Raw genomic sequence first — 17882 nt, 5'->3', positions numbered from 1 at the left:
CTTTCTCTGTTTTCCATGTAAGAGTTTGCTAGTTTTTTTTGTTTTTGTCTCTTTGATGCTGATGTCTTGCCAGGTGCAGCTCTCTTTTGCAAAAAAAACTAACAAACAAGAACAGAGGGTTTTGATTTTATTTGAAAAATGATACACAATTACATACATTTGCTTTAATGTTAATTAAAAGTTTTGAAAAGCATTAGTGGTGTATACTGTCTTATGTATTTTATGCTGGTGCCATGTGCTACATCTTAGTACAAAGTAATACTACAAAGGAGACTAGGAAGTGTGAAAGTTACTACAACCGTCAAAGGTGTACAAATGCAGTGCTCGTCGCATGATTTCTAAGTATTCTCAGAAATAACTAAGTATTTAGTTCATTATTTCACGTTGAATCAATAACTTCTACAGAATCTGACATTGTAACATTCGTCTGACCTGATTGGTTTTACAATACAAACACCAGCAAGACTGACATCTGCTGTTAATGCAAAGTATAGTGAGCAGTGTTGCATAATCTTCATTTACTAAGTGTAACTGTAATAATACATTTTAGTTGTATAGCGCTTTAAAAGGTACTCAAAGACACTTTACATGATACTACATGACTAGTGATTACTGGTGACATAATCAACGGTTTCAAAGTGCTAGAGAGACATGAAGTCACAAATATAGGAACAACAGGTGGACCAAAAGTTAGTGTGTCGCATTAATCCCTTTTATGTCTCGGACAGAGATTATTAAAAAAAAAGAAAATCAATGATAACCCGGTGGTAATGAAGACGAAGCGTCAATCAGCCTGCGATTTCAGTCGGCTCTGTCACCAGCTTGGAGCCGTCCCAAGCGGTCTTGAACTGCTCCGGTACTGGAAACTCCCTCTGTAGAATAACCAAGCAGGTAACTGTGAATGCAACTGTGGAACAAGAACTACACACATGAAAGACTCAGGAAAAACAGTGGACTAACACATATTCAGAGAGATCCAACACTCTCCTTGTCCCTGATCTCAAGACACTCACATATTCCTCATCTTGTGGTACCAGGATGTTCATCGCAGAGCTCTTGGCACTGACGATGTCACAGTTGAGGGAGTCCTTGCTGAGGTAGACCTGGCAGCCCTCCGTCGTGTTGATGGAAATGGTGGGAACTGTTCCCAACACCTACAGACAGACATCTTGCAATTACTGATGTGAAAAACAAGTGATTCTAATGATGTTCAAACAGAGGTTAGAATCTCAATTTGAGAGTCCTTTGAAGCCAATGTATCCTGTAAATGTTTTTCTCACCTGTAACTGAATTCCCTTGGAGTTGATGATCTCCACAATCCCCACGACATTCTCAAAAACCAAACCCATCTTCTTGCAGTTGTCTGGAGAGAGTCAATACAGATTAAGATCATAATCAGAAACTATGAATTTATAAAAAAACATTTCGGTCTGTTTTCAGAGTGCTCACCTATGATGATGGAGTTAATTTTGCCCTTAATCTGCAGGGTGGAGTTATTACAGCCGAAGACGTAGACCACTTGTTTGAGCTCCGTCTCCTCAATCATCAGGTCGTGTTTCTGCTCAAAGTTCTCCTACAACCACAAGGGTACATATTCAGTCAATAATACAGGATTTACCACCAGATGGAAATATAGTATCTTACTTTGGGAATAATCCCTCAAAGAGAAAGTAATCATTTCACATACCACCCTCCATTTCTTCCCCTCAAGCTCCAGCAGAGGATTTTTTTTCTGGACTGCTGCCCTGGGAGAGTTCACAGTCCCTGGGGACTTTGTTTTGGTCGGTGTTGCTTGCGAACGCAGATTGGAGTTCTTATGGGTCTTCTTGCCATCCGATACATGCTTCAGACCTATAGGTGGAAAACATGAGGAGAAATTATGTATGCACATGCAGGGATGTAGTAGAAAAACATTGAACAGTTCCACTACATTTTCTGTAATTCATTTAATTTAATTAAATATCAGGGCATGATCTCTGTGTCATTAATGGTAGCTACAGTACGTCCTTTTGCACATAAACTTCATTCAACCCACCTTTAGTAATGTCCATGCCCTGGTTGAGCTGGGCAAAGAGTTCTGAGTGTTGGGCCACCGCACTGCCCGCCTGAGGCTGGGAGTCATCATCAGTGAAGACCGGCGGTGGGCCGGGAGGAGGAGGAGGAGGAGGAGGAGGAGGAGGACAGGACGGAGCACTGGGGGGGTCAAAGAGAGGAGGAGCGATGGGGCCCTGGAGGGTGGAAAAAGGCAAATGTTAGATGGCAGCATTGCCTTTTTGCTTTGTGAGCGAGAAAACGCAGCAGCTTATTTTGGAGATAACAGCTGTAGTAACATATCTCTCCAGCAGGGGGAGTACTGCACAAGAAATATTACCGAGCTTGTCTTTTTACCAGTCGACCATGGTGTGTAGGTGATTGTGCTCTGCATACATGAAGATGAGAAAAAAAACACTTTTCATCTTAAGTGAGATACTTTGATAATGGGGAAGCACTTTTATTTCCCTTGAAGCAGCTTTAAGGTTGTTACTGTCTCTGTCTGTCAGCACCCCATTTATATATTTTGTACCAGCTTGTTACAGCTCTTTATTGAAGCTATATGCCAGTTTGTAATTAGACTAATCGGGACCTATAATGAGTGCTCTGGTCATCTTCAGTCCACCTCGATGTGTCTACAATGAATAGCAGCTTTGGTTTAACTGATAAGCTGTGTACAGTGAAAGTGCACCGTCACCTGTCGACTACTACAGTGAAGAGAAGCACACACACACACACATTCACACACACAGTCTGAAGACCTTGCACAGCTGCCAGAGACCGACACACACACACACACACACCTATCACAGCAGTTCAACTGTCAATTTACGTGTTTCTGAGCAGCCTACAGCTGAGACTACGTGCCCTTTGACACGAGGCACATGTGTCGTGAATATCATTGCTGAACAATGCTGAGCTGTTACACTCAACAGCTCAGCGCATACCACTGGATTAGAAGCAGCATGGGTGTGTTGATGCATGGCTGTAAAACCATCTGACTGCTTCTTTGTGTCCGCGGCTGCTTGTGTGTTTGTGTGTGTACGCGTGCACACAAACACGTTTGTCTGAGGCAGAGGAGAACTTTGCATTTCTTGTTTGAGGGCATTTCCGCACTTTTTTTAGATTTTGAGGGGCGTTTGGTCACAATTAATCAATTAACAGAAAATGAATTGGCAACTATTTTGATAATCGATTCATCATTTAAGTCATTTTTCAAGCTAAAATGCCAAACATTCACTGGATACAGATTCTAAAATGTGAGAATTTGCGGCTTTTCTTTGGGTTATGTATATTTTGGGGTTTTGGACTGTTGGGTAATTTGAAGACTAAACCTTGGGATTTGTAGTGAAGTTGTGATGGACATTTTCCCTGTTTTAAGGCATTCTATATTGAGAAAAAACTTGAACTCAGATTTTGTGTTCATTTTCCAGTCAAAAAACACCCAGGTTTCCTCATCCATAATGTACTTAACTGATCAGAGGCCAAACATTGCCTACAGGAGCACAGAGAGGACTAATATTATCAACTCAGTGTGACAAATTGTAAAAAAAGAAGGATAATCTGGATTTCAGTGTTCCTTTTTGCCATAGGCCTGATCTGAAGCATAGAAACTAATGTGATTGGCAGTGTGTGTGTGTGTGAGTGTGCATGTGTGTGTAAAGCCACCTCCATACGCCAGCCTGTGCATGTCAGAGTGTAAGCGTGTCACTAAACCCTTATCGGAGCAGCAGATGACGGCTGTGTTAAAGCGGGACCAGCCCTGCAGTTTAGGTTACAGTGCAGACTGTGTGTGTACACAGACTCTTTGTCGGGGTTCGACTGTGAAGAAAACCTCCATTCAAGTAAACCCTGAGGACCACCTGTTAGTACCACACACTCCCGTCCTTGTACGCACACACACACCCGAGTCTCTCACACACACTTCAGCTCTGTCGTTTGCCAGCAGGGACAACAGCTGACACACGAACAGCCTCTGCAAGCTCTCAAGTTTCTGCATGTAGAAAACACACATGCATGCACAGCTGTTGAGCATTAGCTTCACCAGAGGCTTTAACCTAATCGTTTGTTTGACGTTAAAGGAGCAGTTTAACATGTGTTAGATGAGAAGATTGATACCACTCACCAGTATGGTAAATATGAAGCTACAGCTCGCAGCCAGTTAGCCTAATGTAGCTTAGCATAAAGAATTAAAACAGGGGGAAACAGTTAAAATACACCAGGGTTTCAGGAAGTTGCTGTTCCAGGCCAAGAACTTATAGTCACGTATTGGGTCCAGGTGGAAAAATAACGAAGTCACCCTTTAAGTTTTTGTGCAAATTAACTAAATGAGATGCAATGGATGTAGCCATGTTAGCTGTTTCTAATCTTTATGCTAGGCTAAGTTAAGCTAACTGTCTCCTGACGATAGCTCCATATTTACCGTACAGACACACAGACACAAAACTGGTATTAGTCTCCTTATCTAGAATATAATAGAAATATACTTTATTCATCCCCAAGGGGAAATTTGTCTGTGTCGATCTAACTCTCGACTAGAGCAAAATCCAAATAAAATAAAAGTGACGAAGTGAATTTCCCAAAATGCTAAATTGTTCCTTTATGAGGGGAATTGCACCAGGGCTTTCCCTGACTGAATACAGATGAGAAACACTTCCAGCTAACAAGGAAAAAAAGGTCAAGTGTGTGTGGAAGGATTTGGTTTCGGGCCATAACAATCTCTGGGATCTAGTGAGCGTGAGTGCAGAGGAGTCCCAAAGCTGACATCCATAAACAGAAGTGTGTGTGGGAGTGACAGAGGTTTTGGGAGCTCTATGGAGCCCCGCAGGGTGCAGCTACTGGAGAGAAGCTCATTCATTCATTCATGCTCTCTGCAGTGGTTTATGTAACCGGCTGCTCCATAACTAAAAATTGAGCTCTGAAATGAAAATATCAAGGCCTGCAAATGGAAACTAGATGAAATAATAAACAAGTTGTTACAGGATTAATGCATTGTTTAAAGGCAAGTGTATTGTTATCTTTTAGAGGAGAAGTAGCTGTACTCACACTCTTGCTCCACACCAGTCCCGTAGTGTGGTGCTGTTTGATGAAGGACTGCATCTCGGTCCAGATTGAAAGGTAAGAATGCACCCAGTCTACATGACGCCCGTCGCTGGGAAGGTTGGTGAGGGATGTGATGGTCAGATGAAGACAGAGAGGAAGATGGGTAAGCAGTAAGGTAGGATGGAGCAGAGTGAGGAAGTGCAAAAGGAGGGGATGTGAGGATGGATTGAAGCAGAAGGTCATGAAAAATGTAAAGAAAGGAAATCATGTAAAATGAAGCATTTCACTGATGAACTTTCTGAGATAGAAGTCGTCTATTAAAGTCATACGAATTTAATCCAATGCATCTTTCTGGAATATTGCATATTGTGCTATTTGGTAAAAGAATATCCCACAATGCAACAGATATGAAAGGGAACAAAAGAAACTCCTGCAGCCTAGTTCTTTTTGGAGTCACTGTGATTGATGCTGCTTTTTAATTGCTTTGCTAATATTGCAATACTTTCAAAAGGATGCAAACTTAATGTTCACTGTGATGGATTACACAAGTCTGCATGTTCACTTTCATACTGTGCAGAAACTATTGAAATCAATGGCTGCCTGGGATTGACAAGAAATTAGAGGAATCTGAATCTCTAGATCAAAATTGCAAGAAAGTAAAGTATTTATGCTCCGTAGTAAATGGGCTAAAACATCACTGTTATGTTTTTGACTTACGTTTCCTTGTAGTCCTTCAGCACTCTGTTGGTGTAGAAGGTGGCAGCATCGTTCATCTCCTTCACATACGGACCCGGCTTCTGATTCTGAGAGGCATGAAAATTCATGAGAAAACACTTACCTCACTGTCATTGTGGCGGTGGCAGTGTGAGGTCAAAACATTCTTATACCGACTTCTGAGCAAGTATCTGACTATCAGCAGCATTTGTCTTCATTTGAGAGCAAAAAGCAGAAGAGCTCATAGTGACAGTCACATAGTGATGTTTGATTAGACCTGTGTGGAAAAGTGCCCTCCTGACAGCAACGAACACTGACCAGAGCCTGATCCACAGGCTTTTTTTAAGTACTCAAGTGGAAAAGCTTTGATCTTAATCTAAATTATATTTATCCCTCAACTCAGAAAAATGTATTTTGTTATGACGAGAAACAGAGACTGATGAGAGGACAGAGGAACAACTACTGGATTTCAAACATGGAAGGCTGTGTTTATTTATACTAATCTGTCTAAATGCAACATTATTATAGATTTTATGTATTTAATATGATGGCGTAATTGCAATTAAAGGAGCCGTATTTAACATTTTGAACATGAATAGAGAAGCAAACAACTATTCGCTATGTAAAGATATAGTGGATTAATGTCTACCTGAGCAGAGAAGTGTGTATATGTGCTTCTCATCTTCTTATATGTGTTTTCCTGGATTAAATCTGTGTGTTTGTGTGCATAAGTGTGTGTCTTTGCACTCTTCCTTACCACAGCCACCCAGCCTAGAGCGGGGATGCTCTCACTGACCGCTGACAGGTGGTTGAAGAGGCTGCTGCCGCGGTTTCGTTCGCGGAAGCTCTGGATCTCATGGATGTGATCCGCAATCGGCTTCAGCAGGTCGTGCAGCTCCGTCTGCAGAAGAAGAATAATGGAGTCATTAGAATAGGTGAGCAGAAGGATGCAGGAGAAAATGTCAGTGTGAGAGGAGTATGCAAGATGAAAGAGCGAGGTAGAGTGGTAGGATATTGGGACTGCTGAACAACATATTGGATTTAAATCAAATTACAAAAAGCCAGAGAACTAGAAAACTGTCTTTAACAAAACATGACAGCCTCTTTCTTCCTCAACATATTTCAGATGCTTTAGTTTTTACAACCCCTATGTTGTTTCCCCAACCCAGCCTGGTCTCGTTGCCAGTCAGTAATTCGTAAACTAGGCTACAGCAGGACAGCAACTCATTTTATTAGCCAGAGCTTTTTTCCACTGGATCGTCCAGATCTCAGCAACAGTATTGCCCGTCTCCCAGCCCTCAGCTCCCCTCCCCATCGCTTCGTTCCTGAAACATTCCTCGGTTCATGGGGAGATCCCTCTGGCCTTGTAAGGCATACTGCTCCTCCAGTGTTTACAGTTTACCTATCACACATGCACCCGCACACATAGATTCAGGAACACAATGTTTCCTTTGGGGAATTGCTGCTACAGCTTTCTTGTTCCGATCTCCAGTGAACTGGCTGCTATGTGAAACATTTACTGTTAATGAGCTGTGACAAAAATGTTTCGTTATTCAGATGAGAAGCTGCAGAACACTGCTCTGTTATTGAAGAAGCTGATTCATGATATGCATCAAGATAAGCCAGTGTATTTGCTTTAATAACATCAGTTTATAGCAACCTGATGTATGGTAAATTATCTCTAGCTGTATAGTGTGTGCTTTATTCCACAGCCCGCAGTTCATTTGTGTGTGAAAGTGAGTGTATTTAAACATATCTGTTTTAATTCAGGTGTATTTTTTGTATATGAAAATACAGCTCCTATGCTTGCGTGCAAAGGAGCAATAAAAACAGAAGTACCGGTAGATGTTCTCCTTTTTTCCCAACGAATTCTTCATCCAATGAGTTGCACATGATCTCCATAAACTGAGGTAGACGCTCCTTTCTCTGCTCCTCCGGCTGCTTTTATTCTCACTAAATCCAGCTAATATCTGTGTGCGAGGAGCTTTAAAGCAATATATCCTCCCTCTCCAAAGCAGCTACCAGACTTGTGTACTGGGTTTACTGAGTAGGAATGGATGGTGAGGGTGATTTGAGGTAACATTATTCTGCAGATTATTCAATTTAAATCAATTGATTCAATGTTTTGTTTCTAAAATGTTCAAAAACCATGAAGAAATGCCCATCGTGTATTTCAAAGCTCTTTAAATTTCTGACCTATAACCTCGAAATATTCAGTTCACAACAAAAAAAGAATCAAATCTGCACATTTGAGAAGAGCTGGAATCAGCACGTATGGCATTTTTGCTTTCAAAGAACGACTAAAACAACTAGTTGTTCATAAAAATAGCTGCAGATTCAACTCACAGTAAATCAACTGATAGCCATATGCTCTACTATTTATGTGGAAATGAATAAAGAGCAAGGACACATTCTCTGGCAGCTGCTAGCGTCCATTATAGCCGTCTGTCCCTTTCTATGTCGCACAACAACAAAGTCATCACGGCTTCCACTGAAAGTATGACTTGTACTCTGTGAGTCAGTGGACTTCCCCTCACTCACACACATTTATTAGCTGTATTCCCAAGTGCACTGTAACCTGAAAATGTTCTGGCAGATATACTGTACATGCTGGCATCAAGTGAAAACAGGAATCAATTTTTCATGTATGTTTTTCCTTCAGCAATTTTCCAGTTCAGGACAAGCTATGATTTCTTAAAATCTTCTACCACAGCTATTGTGGGAACAAAAACTGCATCATTCCTAAGCACAGATAGCTCTACATTGGTCTTACATAGACAAACACATATTACTTTACACTAAGATAAGCTAAGCTAATTGTGTGATGGCCAGTAGCCAACCTAGCTTAGCATAAATACTTGAAACAGTGGGAAACAGCTGGCCTGGCCACCAGCACTTCTAAAGCTCATGAACTAACATGTTGTATTTCATGTGTGTCGTCCATTCAAGTGTTTTTTTTCTTGCTGGGAGCGGAATAGCTAACCTTTGGGAAGAGCTAGCTTCATGAAGCGGTTAGCTTAGCACAAAGACAGGAGAACTTAATTCAGTCAAAGACTGAACTAAAGCAGCTCGTTTGAACTAGTTTACACGGTCAATAATCTCTGAACTAAGATTAACACAATGACTTGAATCCTAATTCCCACTGTTCCCCAAAAATAAATGTTTCTAAATGCCTCCATAGGCCTCCATATGACGACGTGGATAAGAAGTCAACTGAGGCAGAGATACAGACAGAAAGGGAGTGAGCCGAATAAAAGGTTTAAAAACGTCGGCTCACATTACTGGATGGGCAGTGTGTTACAAAAGCACAGCGTCCGAGCCGTGACTTCCTATACAAGCAGTGGATCAAAGGTGCAGAGTGGACGGCGACAATGGGAGAACAACTGTAACTGTGAAAGTCTACAGTGTGTCTGAACTGCCAGACACACAAAGCTAACAGGCCAATTTGAGGTCACATGAGAGAGAAGCTTACTTTCTTTCACTCTAACTTTCTTTTTCTCACACCCACACTCACACACACACACACACACACAGCCACACACACACCCACAGCCACACGCACAGGCTCAAATATAGAACATGCCCATAAAAAGTCAGAGAGCACAGCAGGGGCTGCGCTGCAGAGAAAGGCCAGAAGTTTGTTATCCGTGTATGTGTGTGTGTGTGTGTGTGTGTGTGTGTGTGTGTGTGTGTGTGTGTGTGTGTGTGTGTGTGTGTGTGTGTAAAGAGGGAGGACACTGGTTACACACATTTTTTCCTCATATGCCTGATCTGCATTGCGGACTACAGATACAGATGAATGAGTGAGGTCGACAAATGTGTGTGTGTGTGTTTGTTTGTGAAGGTTTTTCAGGACAGGGGTTGTACTGATGGTAGTTGGCTTGTGTGTGTGTGTGTGTGTGTGTGTGTGTGTGTGTGTGTGTGTGTGTGTGTGTGTGTGTGTGTGTGTGTGTGTGTGTGTGTGTGTGTGTGTGCGTGCATTGAAGGGTTTATGGGTCATGTTGACTGTGAATAGAGAACTGAGACTCAGCACCACTAGCCTCAGCTTGGCATTGAGCTTTGTCATAGAGCATTTCTTTAATCATGCTTTTTAGAGAATCTTAAACATGACACTGGGTTTATACATCCGTATTCTGAGCTTAACTGGTATTTTTGACCATACTGGTGAGTAAAATTTGTAAAGAGAGAACATTTTTTGTTGCTAGCATTAGTATTATTATCCCATGAGGCTTTCACAGTGCTACTGGGACCAGTGGCTAAAAAGTCAAACAAACTAGAACGCCTCACGTCAACGAATGCCTGTCTTTCAACCTAATTAACCCTAAATTTAAAGGATATAGTGATATTTTGTCAATGCACATTATTTCTAACCCCCACACAACCAACATACTCATATAACCATCTTGAGTTGTCTAATTATATGAACGCTCGCAAGTCGTAAACAAGGTCTTCTCCATTGCTACCTTCCATCCCACACGACATGAACACGGCATGATTGCTAAAAATGCTATAAAATTGATTAGCTCTTTTATCTTAAATTATGAGATTCTCAGTTTTGACTATACAGTACAGTCATATTACCAGATGCCAGAGCTGTTTTAAGTCTTTTGGGGAACGCTTTCCAGCAAGCTACCAGTCAAGCTACACGTTCTTCAGTTTGTATTGCTGATAAACATGAATATTGATCATTTAAATCACATGACATCTAAATATTTTGCTGTTAAACCAGTTCTTAGTGTTTTTTATGATTTGTTTTTACAGCTAAGACCTTTCAATGCATACACATAAGCCTACTCATAAAATATTAAAGGGCCGTCTTGCACGGTGTTCATTATTTTTGTTCATTGTTTCAGGACTTACAAAGGTATGTGGAAAGGTCTTGATTGTTTTTTGTTTTTAAGTCTCAAGATAAGTTTTTAGGGAGTCGAGACTCCAAGTTAAATTTAAAGTCCTTATTGCTGTGACTTGAGTACTAATCTCAAATCTCACGTCTACACTTCGCATCTGCTCTGCTAGATGCTAATCTAGATTAGAAGATGGACAGAAAACCCGAGTATGTGTTTGAAACATTCAAAAAGAGATGAAAGAAGCGCTCTACGATAATTACATACTTGGAAAGAGGACAAGACTTCTGTTTCATCTCTTTTTCTGTGTCTTGTTTTGTGTTTATTTGGCCACCAGTGATGCAGCAGTTCATCTCTCCTTCCCTTATATCTCTCTCCTCCCCTCTCTTGGGTCAGTGCCTCTCTCTCTCTGTAAAACACTCACTCCTTCCTCGTTTGCATTTCTGACAATCACTGAATGCTCTTTTCACAGCCTCTTGACCAATGACCTGACAGATAGGGAGTAATCACTTCCTGGTGGGCTCTGCCAGCCCTGTAACACACACACACACACACACACAACACACACACACACACAGACACACAACGCAAACAGAAGGCCAATGGGATGATATCATATCAGCTCTCTCTCTCACACACACACACACACACACATTTCTCCCACCCCCCCTTTCTCGATACGTGATCGTGTCGGGAATGTGTTGTATTGGCGTTTTCTTAGTCAAAGAGCAGCGTAATCCCTCTGTGAACAGCCCGGCCTGCTGGGGAACACAAGAGGGGAGGACACAGACCGACACACCGCTCCGTTCATTTTCTATGTCAGATGTGAAAGGTTTGATGCAGTTCGTTGCTGAATCTTGTGAGCATCACCTGCTGCAGTTAACTGAGAGCTAGCAGCAGCTCATCATCATGATGGTATCGAGTCACATTGAAATGATTACTCATCATTTCCACCAGGTTCAGTTGGGTTCTAATAAAACTAATACTGTTAAGGACATGAAGATTGGCACACATGATTTCTGTTGCTAATAATAAACCATTAATTCACCTTTTTAACTGGTGTTTGCCATGCAGTAAAAGTGGTTTTGATTTAGTTTACAGTGGTAAAACGTTTATCAGGGATAAAGGGGAAAGTGTCAGAAATAACTGGCACATTGGCATACATTTCTAGAGTAATGGTTTCAATCATTTTATTTATCATGAATTAGGTAATCACAGGTCGAACATTCTGATATTATCCTGACAGAATAAGTTAGAGTAGTTGAGGGCACATTGACATGACCTCTGTGGGATTGATGCTGGATGCCACAGGACCAATACAATTTAAATACAACACACTGGAATCACAGCTTCCGTTAATTCACCAGTGACCACACGCAGCTGTCAGACCATTTCAGCATGTTGTACCTGCGCAGGTTTCTGGTGCGTGGCGGCGATCTTGAGAAACGTTCTCTGGTTCTGCAGGGCGTTGTTAACCATGTCCGCCTGTCGATCATAAAGAACCAAAGTAAGACAGGTTAGGATACGGTCAGGGTTAAAATACATGGAATAAAACAAGCGGCATGTAACTATATTGTGTATACTAGTATAGGAAATGTTACAGTGCAATGAAAAAAAGGTTTGCAAGTCTTTCATTCTCTTCTGTTTACGTTTTTTGTTTTCTCACGACTATTGAAATCTAGGCAGACAATCAATCTGTCTTAGGCATGAAAAGAAAATTTTGGGTTTGTCCCAACCAGCTGTGTCCTGTGTGTGTTTGAGACCTCCAGTCGCGGGCCAAGGGAACCACCACGGAGGCTTTGTCCATAAAAGGAACTCTGCAAACTTCAAGAAACTACCTCTGGCTCTCGCTCACACACTCCCCCTCCTTCTCATCGCGTTCAGTGATGTGACATTGAGATAGAAATCTTCTATCAAAGTACGGAGGAACAAATACAAGCATTCTTTTTTTTTACATTGAGCCGTGATTTCTCTCTTCCTGCCTTCACTCTTCTGTTCTGGATTTATTCAAAGGACATAACGCTGCTACTATTGCCAACTGGGTAACAACACAACACACTCACAGTCCTAGTGGGAGTACAGGTCATTACCAAATAGGAAAAGGTGGTCCTACGAGCGTTTTGATAAATTAAAGTATGGTCAAAGTTCAGTCATACTCCCATCCTTTGTAGAAGACAGGAAACCTTGGATCACGGCCCTCCCATACACAAACATCACGATGCTGCAGCTTTCCAGCGCCACACATAAGCTGGATCTAAAGCAGGACAATCCATGTTGGTTCATACATTTAATAGCACAGGCAGACTGCACTAGTTGCTCCACTTGGTATCTGTGCTCCCTTTCGAGAGGATCTCAGCTCATTCGCCTTTATATTGAAGTACAAGACACATGTACAGCAGATTTTCAAGTAATTTACACAGCAATACATTTCAAACTGAGGGCACCATCTGGAGTTACATTTGGAGTGAAGCAGATACTTCAGAAATGAATACTGCTCTTCCATTAAGTTGGGGGACTTTTAGGGGATGGATCTGTGCCACTTTAAAAAATGATTAACAGTTGCTTTTGCCCACAGTAAACTGACAAACCTGTACCGATTGTTAGGATAGCAGCTGGTAACATCTGTCTCCCACAGCTGCTGCAGATCATGCATGAGTGTGTGCATGGGCAGGTGTCTTATTCATCATCGTCATCAAACATTTGTGTGGAACGGTGGGACTTTACACTCTGAATAGTCACTCTGTATCAAGGGTTTATATTTAGTTTCAGAAGTGGGTATAAAATATTATATAAATATATATATTGTATTTCTATCTTTCCGACAAAGAGTGCTGTCCTTTTCTACATTTTGATTAAGTCCTCTCTTCTCTCATCTGGATTTTGGCAGCTGGACAGTAAGACGACAGTGTTTAGAGCGACTTCAGTGGCTGAATCAAACACAACTTACATGTTTCTCCACCTCACTTCCGATGGCGCGGCTGTAGTTCAGGTACTCCGACAACGGACCTCTCAGTAGGTCGTCAAAGGCCTCCACACACTGAGACAAACCTGGAGAAACACAGAGAAACCACTGCTCTTAGTTGAGCTTTCCCTTCAGTTTACCCAGTGGCTGTTGCTAGTATTGAGTATTGCTGAGGCACAGACTTGCCTCCATCGATGCCATTGACGCAGTTCCCATTGGCCATGCCGCTGGACGCCTGCATCGGGACGGACATCTTCTCCAGGCGAGTCACAGCTTGCTCCAGCCGCTCCATTAAACCTTCCATGGTGACAAACCTAGAAACAAAAGACTGGTTTCTTAAGCTGGAACCTTTCTAATCTTAGGTCTTTGTTTTGAGATACAGTACGTTGTTTCACTTTATTGATGGCAGAAGAAAAGTGTTTTCTTGAGAGATCAGCACTGGTTCCTGAGCAGAGGATCACTGTTGAGGACCTAATCACTGCTCAACTTTCCCACGCTGCGGCTCCCTGTTTTCAAAAAGCGGCCGCATGTCAGTGCAGAGAGAAGCTAAACGTGGCCAATGCTGTGGGGTTTATATGAACACTGTCTCTGTTCGAGCTGTCTGGCGCTCTGCCACAGTCACAACCAATGCCATGAACACATGAACGTATCACACAATTGGATTAAGAAGGAACAGAGACTGGAGTCAGGCAGAGAGGAAAGACAGAGAATTGAGTGCAGTGGAATAAATAAAGAAAAGTTGAAGAAAATTCCTATCTTTAAGTAGAAGCAATATGTTTTCTGTTTGGAATGAAAAAAATGTAATTAAATGAAGAATCTCATAATATATACAGACAATAATATACAACCACAGACTTGTGAAATAATCCCATTACGTTTGTTAAACAGAGTTTATTAATTGCAAGTTATCTTAATTCAGTTCCAGTTTTTACTGTCGTGGTCGTCTTGGTTGACAGACAAAGACTTTCTGGTAAAAAGTGGCATTGTTATAAACTGAAAGAATTTTGAAAAATATTAGCATGAATAAAAATGACTTCAATAAATGATGTGGGAATAAAGGAGGATGAAAAAAATAGTTCTAAACAATGAGTTTGATGGAGGAATTGGAATGGGTAATCTCTATTTCTTCATTTAATATTGAATGCCATAAATGTCCCAGACATTCAACATACATGATTATATGGACTGTTCCCAGACTCAGCTGATATGTGCAGACAGTATTGCCAAGCTTAACTCACTGTTATGAGATGAACGAACCTCCAGCTGTAATGGAAGGCCAGTGAAACCCCATCGTATCTCTTCCCTTCACACTGACCAGCCATATGCCTCACAATGAGGCAATGCAGGCGATTCGTCAACAGAGCGGAATTCAATCCAGCAACCCTACGCATGTTTACCCAAACTACTGCTAGGTAACACGCACTTCCTGATCTGACACCTGCTACCTTCCTCTCAAACACACAATCCAACGGTGTGAGTTGTAATCCGTTTTGGTCGCTTCACAAATGATCCATACAAACACCAGGAAGCTCTTTGCGTCACATTAATGTGGCAGCTAGACTGCATAGTTTCCCCGTCTGTAATCTTTGCAAATGATAGTCTGGTAAGTATGTGCTGTATGCGCATTAAACATCGTCCTGATGGGCGTCATCGAGTCATCTCTGTGGAGAAACCTCTCAGCCGTGCCAGATGACAGTCGCAGGACTCAGCTGCTATTTCTGCCCTCTGGGTCACAACAGTCTGAAACCTGGAGAGCTCAATGTAGGCGTCTCACGTGCAACAAGTCAGATATGAAGCAACATCTGCTGCAAGACATTTGCTTGGATCGACGGGGGTCAGGCTGTCCTCTTGAGTTTGAGCAGGGATAAACGTATACAGTATTCCTGTTTAGGCCATCTATACAAGTATTAGAGTTCGTCTTGTTGTTTAGACATGTGCAAAACAAAAAGAGAAACATCTGTCATTTCTGGTTAACAAAATGAAACAACGGACTGCTTCAACTGACTATTTGACCGCTTACATCCTGGGGAAGTGCTGCAAGTTATCTGAACCAAAATACATCTTCTTATCAACAAATTGTTAACTTTTACATCTGCAGACTTGATTGATTGTGGTAAGAACCCTTTATTAACCAATCATGAACATATGTACTATATCAGTAGTACACATGTGCGTCACTGTAAGTGATGTGTGTTAAGGGTGTGAAGTTACTCTTTAAAGATGGGGCTCTGAGAAATAGTGAAGGGGAGTTTGTATTTTCTGATGCAGCCCCCAGCCGCTGCAGCTTTACATTTTATGCATTGAATAGATGACAAATAATCAACGACTGTATTTGCTCAAGCCCAACACACTTCATTTAATCACTGTCTCGGTCAATAAGAATGTATTTTAAAACCATGAGACAGAAACAGCCAGCGATTACCCTCTGGCCTGGTATCTGCTCTTTGGGGCTAAATTGGGCCACAGCCTGCTGCTATGGGCCGACTGTACGGAATATTAATGTCGGTCTCAAGGTCCAGTGCTGCACTGTACAAGCACACTTTAGTATATTCAGAAAATGATTGTTCTATGTAGTGAGTTTATGCTACAGCTGTCTATATAGCCGTTGAAACAGGACACTCTGATACTATCAGTGTGAGATGTGAGTGAAAGTCTTGGTAGTAGGTCCTGGGTCCATTGAGTAGCGGTTTTGGACATTTCAATTATATCACGTGGCCTTCATCGGCAGATAGGTTCATTTACACTTCATACATGTTTTCTTTTCTGAGTATTTTTCTGAGCACTTAAAAGTTCAGTTAAAAAGTCAAAGTTGAGTTTAACCAAAGTTTGAGTCAACAATGGAGGACAAGTGATCAAAAGCTTCATGGACCTTCAGTTAAAATAGTTTTGTCAATTGTTTGAAACTCAAAAACATCTACAGTCTACTCGATAGCGTATGATCCATGACATTAATAGGCAGTTTGAGACGCATATTGGCTGATTACAGGTGCTCGTCACGCATGCACTCTCTCGGTCCAAAGATGACGCCTCATGATAAAACATGACATGGCACCCTGCTGACATGCTGACAGGACTTTCACCGCCCCTCAAATCTGATGCTCCACGCCACAACACGCACCGTTACTCCAGCAGACAAACGAGACAAAGGGAGACAATAACAGCACAAAATCAACACGGTGTGCTCTTATACTGCGTGCTAAATTTAAGCGAGCATGGCGCAGGGAGCAGGTGAAGATGACTCTGGATATTTCTGCGACGTTGGAGACCCCATTATTCCCTCTGCTCCACCACAATTAACTCAACTTGACGGTCAGTTAGGAACTCGTGAGTAATATAATCAACTTACCTCCCTCCTCTGGTCCGCAAAATGTCTACAGATGTTTAGTTGGTGACTGTCGGAGTCGTGGCCGTGGTCGTTCGGTCTCCTCCTGCCTCCTTGCCCCGCCACTCAGCTGCGCACAGCACCGCGACTCTTCCGGGAAGTCCTAATTAAGCAAACACGGTGAACCCGAGAGCCGCACGGCGAGCAGAGACCAGCACCGTGACTCAGTGCCGCAGTGTCTCTTCTGGGGCGGACGCGCTTTTACCTCGCACAGGCAACATGGCAGCCTCGGACAGCCCTGCTAAAAATAGACGAGTTGTTGACGCCGCAGCGAAGTCTGCACGGGTCCCTTCGGAGGGAATAGACCTGAAGTTAACAGAGAAGTCCATCATCGTCTTCATCCAGTGAACTGGGCCAAGGCTTGACCCCCCCCCCCCCCCCAAGCTGGAAACCCCCTCCTAAGCATGATAGCATGATACTATCTGCTGATGTTCAAAGTAGGCTATCACATCCTGGATGCTGAGAGAGTTCAAATGTTGGGTCAACAGGTAGCCTACACAATAATGCCTCCACCATAAACAAGTTTTAAGGAGTTCTCCAGCTATCTAGTAGGCCCATTGCACTTTCATAAGCTTCTGCGATTTGAGATTGATATTTCTTAAAAAATGGTAAATAATTGGTGGAGCAGAAGCCAAGAAATTTCTCAACTGTGCATAATTACGGTCTGAATAATACGGTCTGTGTGTTACACAGGCTTACAAGTAGCTTTAACACTGATGACAGTTCTTATTATTCCTAGCGGCTCCTATAATTGATCTGGAAAGCTTTTAGCAGATTATTTACTATTCGTTAGCAAAGTTAGTTACTTATAAACGCGTTGTGAATAATGTCTTATTCGAAAGTCGTACTAACTTTAGAAAGCACCTCCGGAGCCCTGACATTATAGGCTAACTGTTTTCAAAGAGCA

At 42.1% G+C, this 17882-nt stretch overlaps 1 protein-coding gene across 1 annotated transcript; it reads right to left on the bottom strand.

Annotated features, from left to right (window-relative positions):
* Positions 1-112: 112 nt before the first annotated feature.
* Positions 113-17229, bottom strand: cap2 (cyclase associated actin cytoskeleton regulatory protein 2). The gene is made up of 13 exons (XM_079288157.1): positions 16940-17229; positions 13780-13907; positions 13579-13679; positions 12039-12116; positions 6545-6688; positions 5791-5876; positions 5077-5182; positions 2036-2228; positions 1688-1851; positions 1450-1573; positions 1281-1363; positions 1014-1154; positions 113-872 (listed from the first exon to the last, which is right to left on the bottom strand). Exons 2-13 carry the CDS (start codon positions 13895-13897, stop codon positions 789-791), a joined length of 1422 nt encoding a protein of 473 aa, XP_079144283.1. The 5' UTR covers positions 13898-13907; positions 16940-17229; the 3' UTR covers positions 113-788.
* Between the last annotated feature and the right edge of the window lie 653 nt (positions 17230-17882).

The sequence above is a fragment of the Melanostigma gelatinosum genome (assembly GCF_949748355.1).
Source record: "Melanostigma gelatinosum genome assembly, chromosome: 17".
Taxonomy (NCBI): Eukaryota; Metazoa; Chordata; class Actinopteri; order Perciformes; family Zoarcidae; genus Melanostigma; species Melanostigma gelatinosum.
This window is presented reverse-complemented; position numbering and strand designations above follow the sequence as displayed.

Excerpts from the sequence above, each read along its gene's own strand:
- cap2 (XM_079288157.1), bottom strand. The coding sequence starts at position 13,897 with ATGGAAGGTTTAATGGAGCGGCTGGAGCAAGCTGTGACTCGCCTGGAG. Across the intron at positions 13,680-13,779 it reads CGTCAATGGCATCGATGGAG|GTTTGTCTCAGTGTGTGGAG; the intron begins GCAAGTCTGTGC and ends GTGTTTCTCCAG. Across the intron at positions 5,183-5,790 it reads CTGAAGGACTACAAGGAAAC|CGACGGGCGTCATGTAGACT; the intron begins GTAAGTCAAAAA and ends CAACCTTCCCAG.